The following is a 26,272-nucleotide window of genomic DNA, read 5'->3' on the forward strand; positions in this document are numbered from 1 at the left end:
CACTCACACTCTGTCCCTCTCTCTCTCAAAAATAAATAATAAAACATTAAAAATTTTTTTTTCTAAAAAGGAGAAGAAGAATATAGAAACTCTTGAGATCCAGAACTTGGAGAACCCACTGTTCTAGGAGTCAAAAGTTTTCTTGTTGATCACAGTTGCATGTTCAAACAAATTCTAAACCCAGCTCACATACTGAAGGGCCAATGTAAGAAAACAAGAGAGTGGCGAGCTTTGGCAAGAGGGAAAGGGAGCTGCCCTACCACTCCTCCCTATCCTGGGACAGGACGACACAGAAATGTTGAGGTTGCACGTGGAAGATCATTCCCATTGGGTGTTTCCAGTGGGTTCCTAGGCAATCACTCATGAGGCCACTACACTTCCCCCCCCTCCCCCCGGTAATGATCAGGAACTTGGAAAGCTATCTCTGTTTGTTGTGCTCCTTTTTGTGGATATTATTATACTTCCAGAGGAGCCTGAGTTAATTCCCTTCTTTGAAAAACAAAAACACAAACATGTCACCAGTTAGACTTTTAACAAAATAGTGATTTATAGTATGTCCAGCTATTTACAGAGAAGACCCATTTACAGAAGAACAAGGCAGTTGTAATATATTCTAGGTGAAATCCATGATGAAGAATCCTTTGTAATTTCATTTGCTGGCCATATTGTTGAGTTAATCTTCAAAATGCATGCTGCTAAAAAGGGAAAGAGCAATTGATGATTTAATTTTTAAATTTAAAGACTGCCATTTAAATGAATCACAAGTCTAATTTTTAAATGAAGTGCCATCAACTGGCTCCTGGCATCCGCCCAGCTGGTGGACTGCCCCAGCCTAGTCTCCAGGCAGACGCACTGGCCTGGCCTGCTCATATAATTCAGATACTAAAACATTAAGAGGAGCACACAGTGCAGCCTCAGAAAGAAGGGCATTCTGTCTGGAGACCTAAACTAGATCTGGAGGCTCTGTTATCAGTGAATTCACTGTAGAAATGCCTAGACTGAGGAAAATATAAGTTGATTTCTTGCTCTTGGGAATACGGTGGTCAGGGGTGTGTGTGTGTGTGTGTGTGTGTGTGTGTGTGTGTGTGTTTACTTAATGGCCCTACCATGACCCAATTACTCTGATAATTTTCCCCCTTTTTTTTTAATTTTTTTTTTAACGTTTATTTATTTTTGAGACAGAGAGAGACAGAGTATGAACGGGGGAGGGTCAGAGAGAGAGAGGGAGACACAGAATCTGAAACAGGCTCCAGGCTCTGAGCTGTCAGTACAGAGCCCGACACGGGGCCTGAACTCAGGAACCGCGAGATCATGACCTGAGCCGAAGTCGGACGCTTAACCGACTGAGCCACCCAGGCGCCACAAATTTTCCCCTTTCTTGATTTAACTTCCTTCTTTCTTTCTCTTCTCTTTACCATTTTCTTTAATTCCTTCCAATTTTTGCTTCATAAATCCGCCCTTATAACAGCACTTATATTTTCCAGTTTCCAAAAGAATAACATGGTGGTCCCATCCACCAGCTACTGTGTCCTCTCTTTTCTAACCACGACTCTAGTTTTCATGTGCATCCCTACTGGCCCAGTGTACCATGCCTGCAGGTGCAGCTTCCACCAGGTTGGCCTACTAGGTCATTGGCCAATCTGTCCCTTCTATTTTGAGTCATAAAGTAAGCTGGAAATACATGTCTGAAAAGCAAACACAGCAAAACACCTGTATACATTTTAAGTACTTTTCTAATAAGCTTGTGAAATAATCGGGCTATTGCTTTACTATTAGCTTTAAACACTTCCTGACATTGAGGAAATGTGACAGCCATGTATAGAATAAAACTGTATGCTTTCCGTTCCTTATCATTGTCTATCTTTTACCTAACTTTGCAAATTTAGTGTCTCAATACCAGTTTTTCCACTTCAAAAAGTCATAGTCTTAAAACGGTATGTCTTCAATAACCATTTTTCTGGTTATGGGGCAACCCCCATCCAATGGTTGTTGATGAGGGAGAGTACAACAGCCTGGCCCCCTTGCCTAAATTCAGGACACTACCCCAGCTCCAGAGCCCCTCATAGCAGGGCCGAGGCCTCAAGTGCAAGGTCACCACAGTGCAATCTCACCCTCTGCCCTGTCCAGCTTCTCTCACTCTGTTACTCCTTTACTCTGTGTTGCTGGGAGCACTGTCTCCCGGGGAATCCAATCTGAGACCTACAAGAGGCTATTGACATTTTAGAGACCTTCTGAGGCAAGACTTTAAACCCTCTACTTGAAAATCTAGACTCACTTCGGTGGCTCAGTAGGTTAAGCATCTGACTTCGGCTCAGGTCATGATCTCATGGTTCATGGGTTCAAGCCCCACATTGGGCTCTGTGCTGACAGCTCAGAGCCTGGAGCCTGCTTCAGATTCTGTGTCTCCCTTTCTCTCTCTGCCACTCACCTGCTCATGCTCTCTCTATCTCAAAAATGAATAAACATTAAAAAAAATTTTAAAAACATCTGGCCTCAAGGTTAGTTACTGCACATGAAGCCAGAATGAATTGGAACTTTTTTTTTAATGGAAAAGCATCAAACATGCCAGCACTACCTTCCAGCAAACCTGAGCTCAATCACCCCTGAAACACCTTTAGAACAAAAACACTTATCACCTGTCACCTCTAACAGGAAGGTTGGAACTTATGGCAAAATCAGTTTTGCCTCTCAGAAGGGTCACAGACCCTCATCCCAGAAAAAATGTACAACCAGACACAATTTTAGATACAAGTCCAGGAGGATATAAACTCCTCCCCCAAAGCCTTCATGGACTCCAAGAACCATTGACTTATAGCGAAGGTAATAAGAATGTATAGTTTCAAAGCTGTTATCCAACATAGGGAATAAAGAGATTTTTTTTTTTTTAAGTATGTAAGAAAGTCCTAATTCTTCTGCATATGATTTCATCAGTAGGTTTTGAACAACCAAATGCCAGGCTCAACTTACATTTTCCAGAGTCATGTCTGTTGTATTTGAAGTTGTCCTCCTACGATATCTCTTCCTGGTACAATAGACACTGACGAGGGTGACTATCAGCATCAGGACAAACACAGCAACAGTAGAAGATGCAGCGATGACAATGGTATCCTGGGTGGAGCCTCTCCTCTCACACCTTTCGCCCAGGAACCACCAGTCTTCCCCTGACAGACACCTGCACGTCGGAACATGACCCAGAGTTATGAGTTGATATTTCAGTCTGAAAATCTTCGCCATTAAGGGTGCGGCTCAACATTTGGGTCATTGGCATATGGAACTCAACTGGAGGGGAATGGATAGACTAGCTCCAGAGGGCCAGGCAAGGCCAGTGGTAAAGACATGGAATCACTGCTCATCTGGTACTCAAAATAGTGGCTCTGAGGTAGGAAAGGAAGGTGGTGTAGGTAACGGAGAAAATTTGGTTCTCAGTGTTTCAGTCCCTTAACCTCCCCCCCGTACCTCTTGGCCAAACTCATCCCAGAACTTCTGAGAACAATCTCCATCTAAAAAATAGTGACAGTCACACTTTACCACACAAGACTGTTGTGAGGACTTAATAAGGTCTATAACACATGAGGACTTTTTCAGGCAATTACAATACAATGTACTATTTCTTCATAAATAATTTTATTCTTCTTGTGGCTATCCAAAGTCCCAAATGGAGACCAAAAAATAAATATCCCATGAATGGCTTTGAGATGAGAATCAACTGATTTCACTCACAGAAAATATCAGTATCTAATCCTATATTGTGTAAATGATAACATTTCTAACAGGAGAATGGGGAGATCTTGTCCTAGTTACCCCTTACCTGCACTCGGCCTTGCCATTTCGGACAACGCAGATGCCGTCGTTCTCACATGTGAAGTTTGTGCAGAGGTCATTGATGTTAGCGGTTGGGATTGGTGGAATTTGTGTAGAATTAAGGTGGGATATGTCTAAGGAGGGCAGAGGGAGAGCATGGATGGACATCAGTTTGACTTTAACAAGCATTTGATCCTTAAGTTTCAAAATAGATGCTTAGGTTTCCCAGCCAGTAAAATAATTAATAGGTAGAAATCTAGATACAGACAGGACCTGGACCAGCCTTTGGGGTCATCAACTGAACCACATGCTTACCTGAGCTTGGGCTTGCTTGAGCTAGAAAGGGTCTAAGCCCTTATAATCCACCCTCAAGGGACAGACATGAAGATAAAGCACAGAAATGCAAGGTGACTGATGGGCTTGCCCAAGGTCACAGGATTCTTGCTCAGGGAGAGCAAGTTGGTGGATATCTGACACAAGCTACCAGGCCCCCCTAACAACCAGGGCTCTGATGCTTGTAGTGTTTTCTATTGCTTCTCATCCAAACAGTGTTGAACCTAGGTGATGAATATGTGACTTTTTCTCTGCTACATAAAAGTAGCAGTTGTTTGTCCCTCAACAAAGTTATTCTTTTTTTTTTAATTTTTAATGACTTTATTTATTTATTTTTTAACATTTATTCATTTTTTTGAGAGATAGAGTGCTAGTGGGGGAGGGGCAGAGGGAGACACAGAATCCAAAGCAGGTTCCAGGCTCCGAGCTGTTAGCACAGAGCCTGACGTGGGAATCGAACTCATGAACCGTGAGATCATGACCTGACCTGAAGTCGGATGCCCAACCGACTGAGCCACCCAGGCACCCCAAAGATTTTATTTTTTAATGTTAATTTATTTTTGAGAGAGTGTAAGTGGCAGAGGGACAGAAAGAGAGGAGGACAGAGGATCTGAAGTGGGCTCTGTGCCCACAGCAGTAAGCCTGATACAGGGCTCGAACTCACAAACCGTGAGATCATGACCTGAGCCAAAGTTGGAAGCTCAACCAACTCAGCCACCCAGAGGTGCCCCTAAAAGATTTTATTTTTAAGTAACCTCTATATCCAACATGGGGCTTGAACTTACAACTCCAAGATCGAGCGTTGTATGCTTTACCAACTGAGCCAGCTAGACACCCTGCAGGAAAGTTATTCTTGAATAATTTTTTCCGAGAAGTATCATCTAGATTTACTCTAATTGACACTGACATAAAAATTTCATGGGTTTTGGGGCAGCTGAGTGGCTCAGTCAGTTAAGCATCCAACTCTTCTTTTTTTTTTTTTTTTAATGTTTGATTATTTATTTATTTATTTATTTATTTAGAGAGTACTCATGTGGGCAGGGGTGGGGCAGAGAGAGGGAGAGAGAGAGAAAACCAAGAGTCTCCACATTCTCACAACTGTGAGATCATGACCTGAGCCAAAATCAAGAGTAAGACGCTCAACTGACAGAACCACCCAGGTGCCTCTACTATCCAACTCTTGGTACCAGCTCAGCTCATGAATCTCGCAGTCGTGAGATAAAGCCCTGCATTGGGCTCCATGCTGAGTGTGGAGCCAGCTTGGAATTCTCTCTTTCCCTCTCTCTGTGCCCCTCTCCCTGCTTATGCTCGCGCGCTGTCTCTCTTAAATAAACTAAAAAAAGATTTCATGGATTTTAATTGCACCACCTTTCATCGCAAACAAGATTCTGATTTACAGAGCTGTAAGAAGGTCTTTAATAGTAAATGACTTAAAATTGTGCTACATGAAACACGGAAACCACCAGTATTCCTGAAAAATGTATTTACTAGCTGCCGCGGGTAAGAAATTTAAAAGACAATAGATTAATGCTATTACTGACAAAATATATATGTGTATGCTTATATATGATACATAAAATATACATTTGTGTGCTCATATATATGTATATATGTATGAATATATATTTGAAAGACACAATAGAGACAGTTCATTTCCAGTTTCATTTCAGGTGCTTGTGTGATATTTCTATTTCTGGAATCTTAGAGTATAATTTAGGGTATAGTAGCTATACTTTAACTTGTTTCTAGAGAAAATTTCTGTCCTAATTTTCCATTGCTCCATGTAGTGGTAATTAAATTCTTTATCCTGGAATGGTCACTGTTTTTATTTAAATTACTTTCCTATTGTTAATAATTTATGCCAGAAAGAAAAACTCCCACTCATGCCCATTTACTCCTATACCTAAAAATGGAACCCAGAAGAACGCGGTCAATAATCAATGGCCACGACAACAACAACAAAAATAACTTGTATAAAACTATTTTTGCTGACATACCTTCCACGGTCAGTAGGATATAAACATCATCTCCTTTTATAAAATCTCTGCTTTTCAGCCTCTTGTAGGTTATAAAGGCAGCAGTTCCAAAGCCCATACCTCTTCTAAACTCCGTTCCATTAGGGAAAAAAGCCACTAATCCCACTTTGGATGGCCTGTCCCAAAAATAGTTTCCATTATCTGAAAAAGCAATTTATATTAATGGATTGTGTTTAGCATCATCATAGCTTTTTGTGGTAGGAAAGAACGGGCAATGTGAAACGCAATTAGGATAGAGCTCAAAATAATTAAATGATGCTATTGACCTGTGATGTATTCTCTGGCAAGTCACTGAAGCTTGTTCATTTATACTGTCCTAAAGAAAATGAGATTGCCTAGTAAGGAGGAGCACATTCTGGAATCTGAGTGGAGAGATACCAAAAGTTTCCTAGATGCGGTATCACACCTATACTTCCTGACCGGCATAGAAACTCCCTCCCCATTAAAATCATTTCTCAGTGGCCTCGAGTCATAGGTGGTCCTTTTAACTAAGTTGAATCAATACGTTTCTGAGAGAGGTTTTTTTTTATTGTATTTTTTAAGTAATCTTTACAATGTGGGGTTCAAACTCATGACCACGAGATTAAGAGTCACATGCTCTACCGACTGAGCCAGCAAGGTGTCCCGAGAGAGTTTTGAATATTAACATAGAACAATTCATCTCATTAACTGAATTATTCACCTAACAGCAAAGTCCTTCTAGAAGACAGTGAGAAGCACTGCTTCTGGGGAAAGGTGATGACCCACCCAACTTTGAGCCATTTTCAATGTCATTCAGGCAAAAATGCTTTGGGAAAAAAAAAAGTGAAGAAATCTGAGCATCAAGTTCCTACAATCCTCTTTGTGAATATTTTTTTTTCCTAACAAATTAATGGTTTTTCTTTTTCCTAAGTCACATAGGTCCATTTTTTTTTCATATATAGAATTCAGAATTGGCAATAATAGTCACCTTGCCATAACTTCATTTTTTATTAGGCTCCCAGAAGGCAAAGGATTATTAAAATTAGAAATGTTGGGGCACCTGGGTGGCGCAGTCGGTTAAGCGTCCGACTTCAGCCAGGTCACGATCTCGTGGTCCGTGAGTTCCAGCCCCGCGTCGGGCTCTGGGCTGATGGCTCAGAGCCTGGAGCCTGTTTCCGATTCTGTGTCTCCCTCTCTCTCTGCCCCTCCCCTGTTCATGCTCTGTCTCTCTCTGTCCCAAAAAATAAATAAATGTTGAAAAAAAAATTAAAAAAAAAATTAGAAATGTGATCATTGCCTTCTGGGAGCTGTTCCTTTTTGAGACTGAAAAGATGGGGAATGATGTCACCATTGGCGAGCTCTCCAGAATTCTTTAGTAAGAAATTATGATCTATTCTCACAGCCTTCCCAACACTCCAGGAGCTCAACATCTTTCCTCTCATCAGAAACCATCCCCTTCTACAAGAGCTGAATTTTGTCTGATAGTCCCAGTGGCGAGGGGTGGTTACTATTACTGCCCCAGTTTTACTGCTGAGGAAACTGAGGCTCCAAAAGACTATTTAATCAACATCACGTAGCTAATGAGAAGCAAACCTTGGATTTTAACCGAGGCATGCCAGACTGCAAAACCAACACTCCTTGGACAACTGGAATTCAGGTATGATCAATTGCCAGGAATAGTCAGTGTCTTCTCTATTTTTCAGAGACAGTGCCTCTTGACATTCTTCACAGTGGCCTGCCTGGGGTACTCTGTCCACACCTGCTGAAGCCCTTCCCTTCAGTGTCTTGTGTTCCTAAAATCTGGGGCTCAGAAATCCCTAAGTACCCTACTGTGCAGTCTCTCATTCCCAAATTGTCCATCCCTCCTAGACAAATGACCGTGTATTAGCAGTAAAGGAAATAAGTCACGAACCGGTGGTCATAAATGGGTCTGTAGTTATACTCCGCTGGTTGGACATACGCTGTCGAATGTCAGGATTTTGATCCAAGAGTGTCATCGTGGCTTGTTGCCAAGGACATGGCCATTGTAATTGATCATCATTGGCTCCAGAGATCAAGTGGAAATATATTCCTGCGTTAGTCGAATGATTCAGATTCAACTGAATCTGGAAGGCATAACCTTTAGAAGAATAAAATGGAGGGCTATATATAGTTTCATTCGAGCTGCCAATAATCTGTGTGAAATTCTTTATATGCCAGATATGATGAGGGCACTGTGTTTCTGAAAGATTGATGTCATCAAGAGACAGGCCACCCAATGATGCACCAGTGCCTCTGACCCCTCCAAACACCACTCTAAATTTGTTGGTCACTTTCAATGTCACATGGTAAAGTTGCCAGCTTCCAATGGGTATATCTGCAAAAGAGACATTATTATTTCAAAGAAGACAAAGGACTACGAATCATGTGCAAATCAACATTAGAGTTTTAACCTTCGCAGGACAGATTATCCTAGAGCTATTGGTTCCTACAGGTCTGCAGTGTGTTTTTCTCACTTCTCCAGCCCAAGCCCATTCACTTCAAGGCATTTCTGTGGGGTCAAACTGCTCCCTGGAATATCTGGATGTTTATCTGCTTGTTTCTCAGGTAGTCACCTGTGTCCAGCGAAGGGTAAGCAAACACCAACATCTAACTTATGAGTATTCCATGCCCTAAAGAGGAGTTGTCTCCCATTATATGTTAGTTAAAACTGATATCTACACTGTGCCCAGGATTCCTGGGATACTGAACCAAAGCCTTATTTAACGTATTTATAGTTTGAAATACTTCCTTCACATGCCAGTGTTTTGGCACTTTCAGCCAGTGTTTTGGCAGTATTACACAGAAATCCACCCAACCCTAGAAAGCCCACACCCACAATTGAGTCCTTAGATCATTTACCAGTGACTCAACATTATAAATATTTATCTAGTATTTGATAGCATCAGCCTTCTCCCTGGTGCATACTTCCCCCTTCGCTATCATCCCCTACCCTTAGCTAGCAGCACAGGCTATGTTATCTTGTCTTATTTTCTTACATCACATGCCCAAATAAGGAGCGATACACTTAAAAAATTTCAGAAGCCCCCAAGTAAAGAAAACAGCTCAGGAATTCATGTCGAACTGGTAGTTCACACGATGACTTCAAACTTAAACGTACTGGCACTTAATGTGAAGCACAATTATGTGAAAATAAGACGAAAATATCCAAATTACAGAAAATGCTATTGTCCGTGGATAGACTCTGGATTGAACAAAAATCTTTCACGAGAGATTCCACTTCATTACTATCGGTACTGTTCATTTAAATTCTGTTAAATTCTTTCTCATAAGCAAGTTTCTTAAGTACCCTTTGTGCTATTGATCGCTAGTGATAACACCCACCCACAGATTGTTAATGGAAAGGATTAAATATATACTATGTATAATGTGTATATATACATATATGTGATATTATATATGGAATTGTAGAGTATATATAATTATGTTATATATGTACAGCCTGTGGTATACACATATATGTATATGTTTATATAAAATGATATTAAGACCCTATTGTAGGTGTTCACAAAAGAAAGTATCATCTGTGTTGCAGACTGTTTCCCATTGTTAAATGGGAGGAAAATGGTATGACACATAGCATAATGTAGATGGATTTTATAATAGGTTTTACTCAATTCACTCAAACCAAGTGGTCAATATGTGGAGAGACAGCGATAGAGTTGGCAGCCCACGGCCCCTCCCTTTCTGAAATTTCTTAACCATTGCTTTTAAAGTTGGTCAACATGACCCATCTCTCTGCCACATGATTGGAATGAGTGTTGCTTTCTCTTCGCTCAGGAATTACTCTAGAAGTTGCACTTAACCCAAATCATAACAATTAGAATTCTTCACTGGGTTTTTTTTGTTTTTTTTTTTCAAGCTAGAAATTAGAGGAAGTGTCCCTTTTCCAGGCTAATGGCACATTTGATTAACTGTAAGCTGGGAAGTAAAATACCCAAAGCACCAGTTTTGTGGACCGGGCCCATCTGACATAACATGAGAGGTCTCCAACCATGTTCAGGGACAGGTCCAGTCCTGCCTGAGGCCAGTTCCTTCCTCGTCCATCCCACAATTCCTTTACATTCAGAAATTCTTCCCATTTTGCCTAGTTTTCATTATATTTGTATCACTAGCCAAGAACGGACCTCCTCAGTGCTAGAGACTTAAAGAATTAAGATGGCCTTATCTGGACTCAGACAATAAGAATGTCAATATTGTACCTTTTATTTCTTCCACAAGCATTAGAGTACCATTCACGTTGTCTGCGGAATACTCCCTGATGTAGATGTTCAGTTGGTCGTTTTCACTTCCACTGTTATATAAATAAAACTGCAAGCACTGAAATCCTCTTTTAGGGTAGAATGTTCTACTTTCCAGTACTGCTGTGGCCCCCACACTGACAGAGCTACTGTTGAAATGCATGAAGAAACCAGAACCTGTTATGAAAACAAAAGCAGAATTGAGAGAAAACAGATACTACATATAGGAATGCACGTCTTGTGGGCACAGTAGTTCCCCTCAGTACCCGCTGTGTGTAAAACACTATATTGGGCATTTAAATGCAGCTCCAGGAGCAGGCAGTTTCTAAAAGAGACATTAGGCCACATTTTTCCATACTATAGCTTTCAAAATCAGAAAAAAGCGTCACCTACTTGGTCTAGTCTCTCTCTCTCTCTCTCTCCTTCTCCCTCCCTCCTTTCTTTCCTCCTTCCTCTGGCCTATGGAGGACCACTACCCACTATCCAAGTCTGCATTTTATTTTATTTTATTTTATTTTATTTTTTAACATTTTTATTTATTTTTTGAGAGACAGAGACAGAGCTCAAGCGGGCGAGGGGCAGAGAGCGAGAAGGAGACACAGTATCTGAAGCAGGCTCCAGACTCTGAGCAAGCGGTCAGCACAGAGCCTGATGTGGGGCTCGAACCCACAAACTGTGAGATCATGACCCAAGCTGAAGTCAGACGCTTAGCCGATTGAACCACCCAGGTGCCCCTGCATTTTATTTTATTTTTAATGTTTATTTATTTTGAGAGAGAGAAAGAGTGTGAGCATGAGTGTGGGAGGGGCAGAGAGAGAGGGAGAGAGAATCCCAAGCAGGCTCATGCTGTCAGAATAGAGCCCAATGCAGGGCTTGATCCCACAAATGGTGAGATCACAACCTGAGCTGAAATCAAGAGTCAGACACTTAACCTACTGAGCCACCCAAGTGCCCCCTAATCTGCATTTTAAAAGAAAATTGTATTTTTATTGATATATATTTGACATATAGCATGGTGTAAATTTAAGGTGTACAAGATGTTAATTTGACACATTTATATATTACAATATGACTGCTACTGTAGCAATAATTAACAACCCCTAACATGTTACATAATTATTATCCCTTTTTTGTTGTAAGAATAATTAAGTTCTAGTTGTTAATAAGTTTGATGATTAGCATATAATATTCCTGTCTATAGTCACTACACTGTGCATTAGATTTCCAGGGCTTATTATTACTGATTGCAAGTTTGTACCCTTAACATCTGTCTTCTCCGCTGTCCCCCCCACCCCACCCCACCATCCTCCACGAAAGAAAAAGAAAAAGAAAAACACTTTTTGCTGTTAGGGACCTCAACCACTGCCTAGACTGGCTGAGCTCTCATGCAATGACCCTAAGTTTTGAAGTCTAGTTTTACATCTTTATTGCCAGAAGTGAGCAAATAAATAAAAATTGAGTACTTGTAGCCAAATAAATGACTATTTAATTTAAAACAAAATTATTATGGAAAAGGATACTCATCTGAAAAAAATTAAATCAATTGTACTTTGACTCTTCATTGTAAGGATTCTTGTAACAGGAGCATGTAATCACAACCAGCTGGAATTCTGAAAGTGATTAATTCACAACATTGTGCCGTTGACTGCAAAGTGTCTTGTATCTGGCAAGCTTTGAGAAAACCACCCCACTGCCCTGTAGATAAGAGTCTTTCCGGGAGATACTGTCCCCTCCTGCTGTGGGCACGTATAGGTAGAGAGGCTTCACAGAGCCCAATTCTGACTCACAGAAAGACAAGTCAGAGAGTAAAAGCAAAGAAATGAACCATGTCCTTACAAGGCACAGAACTGTTTCCTTAGTAGCAACTGAATGGGTTATCATTAATAGTTCAGATAGAAATTAGAGACAAAATCCCAGTCTTTCATGGCCAAGGAAAAGACTGGAGCCACCAAGTGTAAAATCTAGAAGTATCTCACTCCTGTTACCTTTGCACTGGCCCATGTTGGAGTGATCGCTCTCTGGGCCCCTGGGGACCTGGGAAGTCCGTTGCCAGTCAGCACTATCACCTGAACTTTGAATCATACCGCACACGTTTTCCAGTTCAAAGTTGCACGAGTCCAGAAAGCTCAAGGAAGAGGCTACAAAAGCAAAAACAAACAAACAAACAAACAAACCACACACACACACACACACACACACACACACACACACACACAGTTATCGACACTCCTACAACATGATAATCCAGGTAATAAAAACTGTCATGGAAGTACTGGGAATACCAGGATGGCGTTAAAGGGAACACCTCGCTGATTCTGGAACGTGAGTCTACACTCTTCTCGTTACCCAGATTATTAAACAGCAACCCAGATTATAAAATCCCATTGATATGATGGCTCCTTCTTTAAAAATCAACATGGGTGCTCGCTTCGGCAGCACATATACTAAAAATCAACATGGGGCATGTTACTATAGGACCCAATTTGTTTGTAGAGCTAAAGGGCAGAACTTCTAAGAAGAAAAATATTGCTTCCCAGGTATGGATTGGGATTTGGGTATTTATACGTTTGTTATTTTTTTTTAATATCAAACTTAACTATAAAAACTATAATTATCGGGGCGCCTGGGTGGCGCAGTCGGTTAAGCGTCCGACTTCAGCCAGGTCACGATCTCGCGGTCAGTGAGTTCGAGCCCCGCGTCAGGCTCTGGGCTGATGGCTCAGAGCCTGGAGCCTGTTTCCAATTCTGTGTCTCCCTCTCTCTCTGCCCCTTCCCTGTTCATGCTCTGTCTCTCTCTGTCCCAAAAATAAATAAATGTTGAAAAAAAATTTAAAAAAAAACTATAATTATCAATTATCTAACCATAATTGCAGAAAAGCCAGCAATGCTCGGCAAAATGGCACGGCACGTCATTTTCCCCTCCATGGCAGAGAGACACAGAAAACATTTCAAAGAACCTGCCACATACAGCAATTATACAGTCGATTCAACTTTAAGAGATCATAGTTGCTGAAATCCATTCGCTGGCCGATCACATCCATGAAGTCTGAGATTCGTGTTACAATTGTTGGTTCTGTTCCATTTTGGAAAGCCGTCTTACTGTAGTGCATTACTGACGTGTAATCATAGGGAACATTCAAGGAGTCTGATTCTTGGTCATCGTAGGTGTTAAAATTGTGCTCTCTGCCTAAATGTTAAATTTAAAAAGATCTTTAATTACTCGATGTTCACAAAATTTAGCTTATCTTACTCTAGGCTTCCATCACTGCCCAAGATTGGACATTAGCATTTAGTGTAAGGCTCTAAGAGCTTCTATTAGAAAGGTAGATTCTAAAAGGTGTTATCGACACAGTCAAGGTCATTGGCAGGTGCTCGTGGGAGGGTGGGGGCACCCAAAGCAGATGGAGGTGGAGGTAAGAGGACGTTGGGAAGTGTGGTGGGAAGGGACCTCGGAATGATAATACAGGCAGGAGTCCTTAGAAAGAACTGACGTACTCAGGGATTTCATGGTTACTGGAACACGTGTGCAAGTTTTTAAAACGAATACATTCAGAGAAGATACCTGGTTGTTTAGCATCACACTGATGAGCGTCTGGTTGCAACTTGAAATGGGATGATTTAGGGGAAACAGTGAGGTGGAACTGATCTCCAAAGCTTATAGATGTGTTATCAAATCTGGACAGAAGTTTCTGTCAAAGTAAGACCCAGGGAATCTTAAAGAGTGAGATGATGGATTGAAGCTAAGCACTTGTCTTGCTCCAGAAATATTGTAGTCCGCTGCTGTGCCTTACCCCAGTTGAGATCACCAGACAGCAATATCACTGAGCTGTGATGTTCAGGGGTCTCAGTACCGAGCAGCCCCCACAATGCCTCATAGGACAGCAATACCACTCCCTCCACCGTACCCTCTGCAGGCAGGACAGATGGGGACACTAAGCGTCCTTGTGGAAAACACGAGCTTCAGTTGTACAATGTTATTAAGACACTTCTGACTTGGAATAGAAAGTCCCAAAAAGTTCCGGCTCATCAATTGCTGCAGTGTTTCCCAGTATGGGCTCCATAGAACAACAAACACAAATACTCAAAAAAAAAAAAAAAAAGGCGATGATCAAGTCAGTTCGGGAAATGCTTCTTATTTGGAGATTTACAATATGTGTTACTCTAATGGAGACTCTGAACAGTAAAGCGGTATCAGTAACTCAAGTTTAATGTATTTTAACCTAGGACTTCCCAAACTAATTGGACTGCGGATCTCTTTCCGCACACATCTGGGAGCATTTTGTGGGACAGCACTCCCTAAAATGTGTTTGGGGAAACACCAGCTTCTTAGATCCCGTCCAGCTCCAATGCACCAGGGGTCTGGGGTATCAGTGCCCCAACAACCTTCAGGCACGTGAACTCATGCACGTGAAGTAAAGCATCACTTCAGTTTTCCCATTATTAACGGTCGGCAGGAGACAGCACATGCTTAGAAATTCAGTTTGTGGCCCAAAATGTAAGAAAACAAAAGAAACGTACCTGACAGAATCCTGTCCCACATTATCATGACGTAGTCATCCCGATCGGAACGAGACTGCTCATGCCAGAACCCCAGGGCGTGGAGGAACTCATGTTGAACTGTCGCTATTCTGTCACAGTTCTCCCCGATGGAGAGTTCTTGCTTCCCAACATGCATGTTGCCCACTGAAGACCAGCAGCTTACAGGAGAGTTCACGGGACAAGGGGAGAGGGTGTTCTCACCATGCAGGCTGAGGCCTCGGGGCACAATCCCCAGTGCCCCGTCCTCTCCTTTAACCCACCTACATCCTTCACTCTTTTATCAGGACACTGCCTCCCTCTCATAACCTCACAGATCACATGACTTTTGGAGAACTGGTCCTGCCACCAAATATTACACGGGAGCAAGGCATCCCCCGATCAACCGAGTCCTGATTTTTTTCTAGAAATGTCCAAGTTTTTCACATGGTCCTTGGTATGTTGATGACCACTCATAAAGTTTTGTAGGTGTAGCAACCACATCCAATTGCCAAGCCCCAGGCAAATAATACTCAGTGTAACTCAAGCAGTAAGTGTAGTTAGGTTAAAATAAATTGAAATACGGGAAATCTACCCCCAAAACCAAGAGCACACTATATACAATGCATGTTAGCTAACTTGACAATAAATTATATTAAAAAAAAAAAAAAAAAAAGAGGGGCGCCTGGGTGGCGCAGTCGGTTAAGCGTCCGACTTCAGCCAGGTCACGATCTCGCGGTCCGTGAGTTCGAGCCCCGCGTCAGGCTCTGGGCTGATGGCTCAGAGCCTGGAGCCTGTTTCCGATTCTGTGTCTCCTTCTCTCTCTGCCCCTCCCCCGTTCATGCTCTGTCTCTCTCTGTCCCAAAAATAAATAAAAAAAAGAAAAAGAGAGCATGGACTCAGGACTTAGCCATTCCTCTGGCTGAGTCCATTTCTTCATCTGTAAAATGGGAGAGAAAACCAGAACCTATGTTGCAGGTTAGCTCTGAAGACTAAATTAGTTAATACTTATAAAACTCTTAAAATAATGCCTGGCACAATTTAGTGCTACATGTTTTGAATTACACAATCAAATAAAAAATATCCAAAGCCTTTTAAAAAAGAGAAAGAGAAAGAAAAAGAAAATAAATTGAAATACACGTGTGTACACGCGTTTTACTGAAAGAGGGAAATAAAAACTATGTAAACTACAAATGGTTGAAGTTCCTTAAGTTATGGGCTGGATGGCATGCAATCCCACCCTCCTTGCCTTAATGTGGGTAGTCTGGTTGCATGTGTGAAAATATTATTTTTATGGCTAGAGAAACTAGATGTAGTTTGTCTTTTACGCTCCAGCAAACAGCTAAGGAAGCCCCCACCCACCCTCAAGGTCAGGGACTAGGGCAATTGTTGTGACAGGCCATACCTGCAATGGTTGGCATTTGAACCCTTAGAAGACAAACTTTCCACCTTACCCACTGCCCTTGAACACTGATATATAGTTAGCTTCTCCAGTCCAAGGCTTGAAGTCAATGCATGTTTTTAGGCGATAGCGTTCAAATGCGTTAAGGATAACTCCCTTAGCATTCATTTCTGAAGGAAGAAAACCAACAAAAAATACACTTATTAACATTATCACCATTAAACAATTCACCATGGAAATGGGCTATGCATTACATTGTTTATCATGAGTTAGTCCCTTCCTGAATGTTTAGTGTTTTATTTTTACCAAATTTAGTATTCAGTCCCAATTAAGTATGTATCATATGCAAGTATTTGGTTCTTCTTCAGATCCTTGATTTTGCCCCATATTTGTTTCTTTGGAACCACTAGAGGTGCGTTACTGAACAACAACAAAAACCATACCTTTACCTCAGAACACAAACACCTTGGATCACAGGCAGCCAGAGTGAACCATCACTGTCACATGCTTCATCTGAGAAGCTACAGTATGTATTTAAAGCCTCACAGCAGAGCTTGTAATTTGAAGACCTTGAGATGGGAGTCCAGGAATATTCCGGAATGGTAGGTGCAGCATCCATATCTGTACTTCTATCATCTGTATCTATTCTGTATCTATATCATCTATATATCACCTATGTATTTATATCTCATCTGTAGCTGTCTATACCTATATCTGCAAAGTGCATTTCCTGGGGAAACTGTTCATAAGATTCTCAAGTGAGTTCAGGACCCAAATTAGAGTTAACCATTGTTTCAAAAAAAGCAGAGGCATGAAAGCAACAAAGACATTCAGGAAAAGAAGGTTGGAGGGCAACCCCGGAGGAAGGGGTTCCTGGGAAGGATGGTGGTTCCTGGGAAGTGGGAGACAGTGTGGCCAAGTGGAAAGCAGTTGGACTCTGAGCCAGAGACGCCTAAGTTCTTTCCCATCCTCATCACTTTTGATGCGTAACCTTTGCCAATTCAATTCACCTTCAGAGTTTTCTAAAATTATCAGCTAAGTGGGGAAATAAAATCAACTTTGCAGGCACAAAGTTAAGCATCAGACTCAGCCAGTTAGGTGTTGGACTGTTGGTTTCAGCTCAGGTCATGATCTTAAGGTTAGTGAATTCAAGCCCCACATTGGGCTCTGTGATGGCAGCTGGCAGTGTGGAGCCTGCTTGGGATTTTCTCTCTCTCTCTCTCTCTCTCTGCCCCGCCCCGACTCACGCTGTCTCTGTCTCTCTCAAAATAAATAAATAAACTTAAAAATAAAATAAAATAAGGGGTGTCGGTTAAGCGTCTGACTTCATATCAGGTCGTGACCTTGCGGTTCATGAGTTCGAGCCCCACGTCGGGCTCTGTGCTGACAGCTCAGAGCCTGGAGCCTGTTTCAGATTCTGTGTCTCCCTCTTTCTCTGACCCTCCCCTGTTCATGCTCTCTCTCTCTCTCTGTCTCAAAAATAAAAAATAAAATAAAATAAACATTAAAAAAAATTTTTTAATAAAATAAAATCAACTTTTCAGGAGATAATGTGAGGATAGGAGAAAGCAGAGGGGCAGTTCCAAGTAAAATGAGCATTTATCGAATGTTCATTTCCTTCCTCCCTTCTTACATGACCATTGCACTTTTGAAAACAACTAGTAGGAAGGTCCTCTGTTTCGGTGAGGATCAAGAACAGGACTCACATAGGGGGCCCTAAAATCCATATGAATTTATATGAGGCACCCAGAATTCCACCTTTTATAATACCACACAAATAAAACATGTTCATTGCAAGTAAGTTAGAAAATGCAGATAAACAAAAAGAAGGAAATTATAAAAGCTTATCACTTCAGAAATAATCAGCCACTCTCATCAAGCTTCTTGCTTGTATGTTATATACTCACAATATACACATATTTTTTAGAAAATACAAATCAGTCTACATATTTTATAAACTATGTGTTTCACTAAATAGTATATCATTAAAAGCTTTATCAAGTGTTCTTTTTATCATTTTAATGGCTACCTTATACGGCTGTAACATATACAAGTAACTTCCTATTGTCAGATATTTAAAGTGTTTCTGGATTTTCTGTACTATAAATATCATGTTTGCATTCTTATCTCAAATCTAACACTTCCTTACAATAAGACATGATGATACCCACCACCACAAGCCTGTTTTAAGGACAGACTGTAAAAGGAGCATGCAGGTCTAGGCCTTTTATCAAAGTTTAATGAGGATAGCTTTTTTTTTTTAATTTTTTTTTTTATCTTTGAGAGACAGAGAGTGACAGAGCGGAGTCAGGAAGGGGCAGAGAGAGGCAGACACAGAATCCGAAGCAGGCTCCAGGCTCTGAGCTGTCAGCACAGAGACCAACGCAGGGCTCAAACTCACAGACCATTAGATCATGACCTGAGCCGAAGTCGGATGCTTAACCGACTGAGCCACCCAGGCGCCCCACAAGGATAGTTTTTACCCTTCATTGAATTGAGAGTCAAATAAGGAAACATATGTGAAAGTTTTGTGAAAGGGATATAGCCCTCTACCAAGATAAGCTCTTCATTTACTGTGTGCCTTCATTACCAAAGGCTAATTATCTTTGACTCATAGATGCAGGAGCCCCCCACCCCCACCCCCACCCCGGGATCATGTTATTTAAATCCCCAGGCTCTGAAGGCTAAAGCAGGTCCTAGATAAGCCTTGGAATTAAGCAAGCAGCTGCTCAGGATTATTTTTCTCTTTAGCCCTTTCAGGTTCCTAGCACCTTGATTTTCACTTCCATCCCCCCTCCTTTTACCCTGTCTGCTCTCTACCTGCCCCACACACGTCAAGTCTGACACCCAGGCAAGGAATGATCACTTATTCACAGGAAGCTATCCATGGCTGCCTCAAGAGTCACCCCTTCCAGAAAAGCTGCATCTAACAGCCAGGAAACACCCGGAATGTAAGCAAAAAGACTAAAGCAGAATTGAATATGTTGGTTAAGAGCGATTTCTGGAGAGCCCGAAGTCACTTCCAGTAAACCCTTCATAGGTATTTACTAACCCTTCATAGGTATTTACTTTTGCTACCTGTAAGGGTGGCTTTGCTTAGTGATTTCCTCAGTCAGAGTCATTTCGAGATGGTATAAATTTCAGAAATATGAGGACATCCTCTTCTCACTTTAAGCATAGAGAGTAAGTTCAATGCTACAATATTAAACAGGGGTAAAGTATTTTCCAAATGAGAAAGAATCAAAATAATGGAATTTTAAAAATGACCTAAAAATTTGGGGTTTAATCATGTTATAAAACTAGCACAAAATAATGCTGTAATATCAATTGAAAAAAGCAGATTAAAAAATTTAAAACGGGGGCTCCTGGCTGGTTCAGTCGGTGGAGCATGTGACTTGATCTCTGGGTCATGAGTTCACGCCCCAAGTTGGGCATAGAGTTTACTCTTAAATAAATAAATAAATAAATAAATAAATAGAATAAAAAATGAAGCAAAACAACTTAACAATTTTTTAAGTTTATTTATTTTGAGAGAGAAGTTGGAGGGGCAGAAAAAGAGCGAGAGAGAGAGAATCCCATTCTGCATAGTCAGTGCGGAGCCTGATACAGGGCTCAAACCCACACACCATGAGACCGTGGCCTGAGCTGAAGTCAGATGCTTAACTGAGTCACCCAGTGCCTCTAAAAAAATTTTAAAACACTATAGTTATACCCATATAAAAATGTACACAGGGGGTGCCTGGGTGGCGCAGTTGGTTAAGCGTCCGACTTCAGCCAGGTCACGATCTCGCGGTCCGTGAGTTCGAGCCCCGCGTCGGGCTCTGGGCTGATGGCTCAGAGCCTGGAGCCTGTTTCCGATTCTGTGTCTCCCTCTCTCTCTGCCCCTCCCCCGTTCATGCTCTGTCTCTCTCTGTCCCAAAATAAATAAACGTTGAAAAAAAAATTTTTTTTTAAATGTACACAGTTTGGATAGTAAGATGTGGACTGAATTTTTTACCTGACATGTTTGATTTGTATATGTTTATCAATTTATTTTTATATATATATATATATTTTTTTTTTTAGTAAACTCTATGCCCACCGTGGGACTCAAACTCACATCCTTCAGATCAAGAGTCACATGCTCAAAGAAGCTGGGTGGCTCAGTTGGTTAAGCGACTGACTTCAGCCTAGATCATGATCTCACCATTCCCGAGTTTGAGCCCTGCATCAGGCTCTGTGCTGACAGCCCAGAGCCTGAAGCCTGTTTCAGATTCTGTGTCTCCCTCCCTCTCTCTCTGCCCTTCTCCTACTCACACTCTGTCTCTCTCAAAAATAAATAAACATTAAAAAAAAAAAAGAGTCACATGTTCTACCAACTGAGCTAGCCAGTCACCCCAGTTTATCAATTTAGTTTTAAAAATATGTATTAACTGCCTATAAAATGTCAGAGACTATGCTAATCCTCAGATTTGCAAGATGAAAAATAGCTCTGGGCCTCAAGGCATTCACTATGTTGTTTTATAATGTGTTAAAACAGGTACATAAAGCTCATAAAGTTACAATAGCTTTGGTTAAAATTCAGGGCAAAAGTAGCCAAGAGATACAATGAAATTTAAAGCTCACTGGTATTTCACAGAACACCTTAGGAGAACAATTTTTCTAATTTTTATAAATAATTTGAAAAGAAAAGAATTTTTATATTTTTAATCAAAATATTAAGACCAAAAAATATTATAAATAATTAAAGGCATTCAGATTTCCCCCCCATTCCTAAAGTCAGTGACTATCTTTCCCTTCCACATTATAGTTTCTAATCCCACCTCTGGCCTTGGCTTTTTCTACCTCCTCTTGGTTTTTCATCTATGTTTCTGGCCAGTCCTCCCTTCTCAGTCACTTCTAACAGATCCTCCGTCTATATCAATTCGAGAAAGTTGTTCTCCCAAGCTGGATTCCAATCTTGGCCATCTTCTCGCTCAATACAATCTTCTTGGGCCATTCAATACGCTCCATCTATCTAAAGAGTACGTGTTATATGCAGGGCTCATCGCACCAGTGCAAGGGGCTCATCACACCAGTGGCTTCAACCACCTCCCACAACCTAAGAACACCCAAATCTGTCTCTATCCTGAATGATTAGGCTGTACACCAATACTTCATATGATCTCTCCACCACAGTGGACCTGATACATTTCGAACTCTGCATGTCAATTTCCACCACACTTCTGTATCTCACCCTCTTTCAGACATATTCCCTGTTCTTGTTACAGGCACTACCATGCACTCAGTTGCCTAAGACTGAATCCTGGGCACCAGCATCTCTTTACCTCGATCCCTTTTCTTGCAGTCAATCACTAAATCTAACAATTGCCTCCTAAGGCTGTCTTAGAACTGTCCGTTCTTGTCTATCCTCGCTGAGAGAGACTTGGTTCAGAAACTCTCAATCCTTCCCTGAATTTCTTCTATAGATTCCTTATCTGATCTCTTTTCCTTGCCGGCCCCGCCCCCCCACTAATGATACATCTTCTCTACGGCAACTAGCTTGATCATAATCTCACACCCACATTAAAACTTCTGGAGGTTCCATGTCACCATCAGTATGCACACCAAGTTCTTTAATGTGGGAAACACTCAAGTCTTTCCAAACTAGATTCTGCCTACCTGTTCAACCTCACTAACTCCCCATTTCCAACCAAAATTCCAGTTAAGGGTTCACCCTTTCCCCATGCCCTTGCACATAGTGGTCCATCTGCCTGGAGCACCCTTCCCTTGCTGTCAGAAGCCATGCTGGCCCACATGACGCCTTTCTGCGGATTATTACAAAGGAGCACTTCGTCTGGGCAGATGCTGCAAGTCTTGACGTGGCAGGTAGTAAATAGCACTTCATGCAAAGAAACAAATGCCTCTTGATGAACGAAATGCAAACCTGATTTCAGTCCCACTTCCCCCTTCCCAGGCGCCTATGTACCATGTATAACTTGCATAAATGTCCTGGTAGCCCTGCTACGTAGTGTCACCTGCCCCCTGATGCCTTTACATCTAGGCTGAGTCACATGCCCCTGCAATGCGCTCCCACAGCTTTTCAACCTGTCATTAAGCAAAATATGTATCCCGTTCTATTGTAATTAACTTTTGGCCGATCTGATTCTCCACTGAAATGTATGAACTTTAAGAAAACTTTCCAGGGGCACCTCAGTGGCTCATTTGGCTAAGCATCTGACTCTTGATTTGGCTTAGGTCATGATCTCACAGTTGTGAGACTGAGCCCCACGTTGGGCTCTGAGCCGACAGCTCAGAGCCTGCTTGGGATTCTCTCTCCCTGCTCCTTCCTGCTTGTGTGCTCGCTCTCCCTCTCTCTCTCTTTCTCTCTCTCTCCCTCCCTCCCCAAATAAATAAATAAACTTAAAAAAAAGAAAAGAAAAGAAGAGTTTCCCAAACAACAGTTGCTAAAATGATTCTGGCAACTGAAACTGTAAATAAAATGAGGACCACATTTAGAGTTTTCCTTTGCAATTAAATTTCTTCTACACTGGCTTTTGTTTTGGATTGGATTCTTCTGACTTTTTAGTGTTAAAATATTATTTATGTTATGAAAAGATGATGATAAAGATAGTGGGTTCTTATTGCTGGGTAAGTTCCTCGCTTGGCAAAACAAAATTTTGGCAAACCAATGCCAGTCCCTAAGTTTTGTTTGGTTGTTTTATGTTTGTTTATTTTGGGTTTTTTTTTTTTTTTAATGTAATGTTTGTTCATTTTTGAGAGAGAGCCAGCGAGGGAGCGTTGTGGGCAAAGGGGCAGAGGATCCGAAGCGGGCTCTGCACCGACAGCAGCAAGCCTGATGCAAGGCTGTAACCTACAAACTGTAAGATCGTGACCTGAGCTGAAGTCGGACACTCAGCTGGCCGAGCCACCCAGGAGCCCCTGGTTGTTTTTGTTTTCAACTCATATGTAAAACCCTGACCATAGAGGAAACGGCAGCTTTCAGATAAAGACTACCTTCCTGATCTTTGTGTCTCCAGCAGCCAACACAAAGTAGGCTCTCCATAAATGTTGGTTGCGTTAATCCCTTTCTTGGTCAAAATTCAGCAAATATTTCAGACAAAATCACTGTGGTTCTTTTCATTGTTCATTTTGCTTATTTTTATAAGTAAATATTTGTCCATAGCCACATAAAGCAACAAATAAATCCTGAAAGCCCATAAGAGCCTACTCGTGAAAATACTGTGATTATATTCTGTCAGGAATATACATCAGTTATGGATTCTCCAAGGTATATACTAACCCAAGCTATCTTCTAGAACATATGGGATGGTATGAGGCCATCTGTATTTTTCTCCGATGATGGAATTTCTATCTTGTGCCTGTCAAAAATAAATGTGAAGGGTTAATTAAATGAATCAGGCAAAAACCTAGGGAACAATGAATAGTTAATCTAGAAATAAATGAAATTTAAAATGGAAGAAAATAAGTAGGTTTAAGCAGGATAAATTTAAAGGTAATGGAGGAAGGCTGCTAGTTCTGAGGGGCAAATACACTCGGTATGTTCTGAGTCTGTTTTGAGGCCAGTAGCCTAAAGAGTTAAGAGAGAAAAGAGACGCAGTAAGAAAGAAGGAGAGGAGATGGGAGAACAGTGGGCAGGAGCTAAATTATGCAAGGTCTTGAAGGCTGTGGGTAAGTTTGGCTATTGTTCTACATGCAGTAGGAAGCTGTTGAAGAGTTTCAAGCCTGGAAGTGAAATGATATCATTGCTGGTTTAAAAGACCACTTTGTGGGGCTCCTGGGTGGCTCAGTCGGTTAAGCATCTGACTCTCGGTTTCGGCTCAGGTCATGATCTCATGGTTCGTGAGATCAAACCCCACATTGTGCTCTGCATTGACAGTGCGAAGCCTGCTTGGGATCCTCTCTCTTTCTCTCTCTCTCTCTCTCTCTCTCTCCCTCTTTGCCCCTTCCCACTAGTGTTCTCACTCTCTCTCTCTCAAGATAAACAAACTTAAAAAATAAATAAATAAAAGACTACTTTGCTGGGAGGGGGGTGGGGACAGGGACAGGGAGAAAAAAATTATAGGGGAGCAATATTTGAAATAGAGAGACAAATTAAAGTGGGTTATTTGGGGCATGTGTTGCATTGGAAATGACAGAACTTACTGATGGATCTGATGGAGGGGTGAGAGAAAGAGCAGAAGCAAAGGTGACTCCCGGATTTTTTACTTATTCCGAGGAGTAGGGTGATGACTTTGCCAAGAGCGAAGGTCAAGGAGGAGCAGTTTGCATGAAACTGGTGTCCAGTTGAGAACGCCTTACATGTGAGACACCTCATAAATGCGGAAATGGAACTGACCAGTTGGCACTTGGATAGACAAGTCTGGAGTGCAGGAGAAGGAATGGATAAGAGTCACACCTTTGGAATCATCAGCATAGACATGACGTTTAAAGCCCTCGGACAAGGTGAGATCCAGAGGGAAAGAGTACAGATAGAAGAACAAGCCCAAGACTAAACCTGAGACACTGCAGCTCTGCTTCTTGAGTTGAAGTTCCCAGCAGAACTACCTGTAAGTAATCTATGCTCATCCATGTGCCATATACTCTTCATGCATAGATTTGGCAAGATCTTTACTTGGCAACACTATCTTTAGCTGTCAGGATAGAAGTCACAAAATCTATCTTTTACAGTAAAAATTCTGATTCATTGATATGTTTAAAAATTCAGTTTAATTTGGCCTCAACTAGATTAAATCAGGGAGGTTTTATTTAAAAATGAAAACATCAGGGCACCTGAGTGGCTCAGTTGGTTAAGCACCTGTCTCTTGGTTTTGGCTCAAGTCACGATTTCACAGTTCATGAGTTCGAGCCCTGTGCGGGGCTCTGTACTGACAGTGTGGAACCTGCTTGGGATTCTCTCTCTTCCTCTCCCTCTGCCCCTCCTCTGTTCCCTTGTGCTCTCTCTCAAAATAAATACATAAACTTAAATGAAAATAAAAATGAAAGCATCATATTGTCCCAATAATGAAAATTCATCGGACCAATAAGATCAAGGCATACATAGTGAGTGACGATGGCTTTAACCACACAGAAATCTGAGTAATGGATAATGAAGGCATTATTATGCAAGTCCCTCAGGGTATAATGTATTTATTGAATACATCTGTCTCTATGATACTGTATCTCTAGAGACAGTTGGGCTTAACAAAGCCCATGTTGTCCAATCATTCTCATATACTCTGTACTTTAATTCGCAGTAGTTAATAGAAGATTCTTCCTTGCTTTGTTTCAACTCACCTCATCAAGTCTGATGTCTCCCTCAAATAGATCCAGCCCCAATTCTAAGAGGGAAGATAAAAATTCATGTTAGCAAATTGGATTCAAACCCTCTACTTACTAAAATATGTAAAAAAGAAAAATCTACAAACCTTCATTGATATCAAATATATCTTGATCAATTCCACCATCTACATCTTTAACTAAAGGAAAGAGAAAAACACATTGAGCATTATGTTTTGAAAGACGACAATCTTTATCAATTACCAAATTAAAAGTAAGGAAAGTTCTTTGTATCAGGTAAGTGACTACTAGGTTCTGATTCAACATACATTGATTGATTGATTGATTGACTGGTTGACTGATTGAGAACCTCCCATGAGCTAGGCTTGGGGCTATGGGGCTTTTGCATATATGCTTTTGTCTTATCCATGTCCCTTGAACGTCAAATGACTTCAGGAATAAGAAATTGGTCACTCTGTATAATATTAAACTGAATTTGAAAGACTAGACTAGATGACTAGATTAAATGAGAAGCAAATGTTTAAATCTGGTCAAACCAGCCCAATCTACCCATTTGTATATATCCCTTTGCTAGTAACATATCTTGGAACTCTCAAGCAAAAGTCCTAATTTAAATTTGAATTACTCTTGTAAGTTGCAAAGGAGTAAATAATAGGGCCAAATCTCTAAGGGTACGACAGAATAGGA

The 26,272-nt window shown here is 41.2% G+C and overlaps 1 protein-coding gene across 1 annotated transcript in view; it reads right to left on the bottom strand.

Moving 5' to 3' along the window:
* Nucleotides 1-522: 522 nt before the first annotated feature.
* The window catches only part of MEP1B (meprin A subunit beta), a 31,487-nt gene continuing 5,737 nt past the window's right edge, over nucleotides 523-26,272 (bottom strand). The window contains exons 4-16 of the mRNA XM_040479142.1: nucleotides 25,714-25,764; nucleotides 25,583-25,626; nucleotides 23,589-23,667; nucleotides 16,380-16,497; nucleotides 14,929-15,107; nucleotides 13,379-13,597; nucleotides 12,397-12,549; nucleotides 10,373-10,588; nucleotides 8,044-8,487; nucleotides 6,132-6,311; nucleotides 3,809-3,935; nucleotides 2,968-3,172; nucleotides 523-695 (exon numbers count right to left, since the gene is read on the bottom strand). Of these exons, the coding sequence (XP_040335076.1) occupies nucleotides 681-695; nucleotides 2,968-3,172; nucleotides 3,809-3,935; nucleotides 6,132-6,311; nucleotides 8,044-8,487; nucleotides 10,373-10,588; nucleotides 12,397-12,549; nucleotides 13,379-13,597; nucleotides 14,929-15,107; nucleotides 16,380-16,497; nucleotides 23,589-23,667; nucleotides 25,583-25,626; nucleotides 25,714-25,764 (2,030 nt within the window). The 3' untranslated portion in view covers nucleotides 523-680. The remainder of the gene's footprint in view (nucleotides 696-2,967; nucleotides 3,173-3,808; nucleotides 3,936-6,131; nucleotides 6,312-8,043; nucleotides 8,488-10,372; nucleotides 10,589-12,396; nucleotides 12,550-13,378; nucleotides 13,598-14,928; nucleotides 15,108-16,379; nucleotides 16,498-23,588; nucleotides 23,668-25,582; nucleotides 25,627-25,713; nucleotides 25,765-26,272) is intronic.

This window comes from Herpailurus yagouaroundi, unplaced genomic scaffold (assembly GCF_014898765.1).
Source record: "Herpailurus yagouaroundi ecotype Mexico unplaced genomic scaffold, PumYag 142, whole genome shotgun sequence".
In the NCBI taxonomy this organism is placed as follows: domain Eukaryota; kingdom Metazoa; phylum Chordata; class Mammalia; order Carnivora; family Felidae; genus Herpailurus; species Herpailurus yagouaroundi.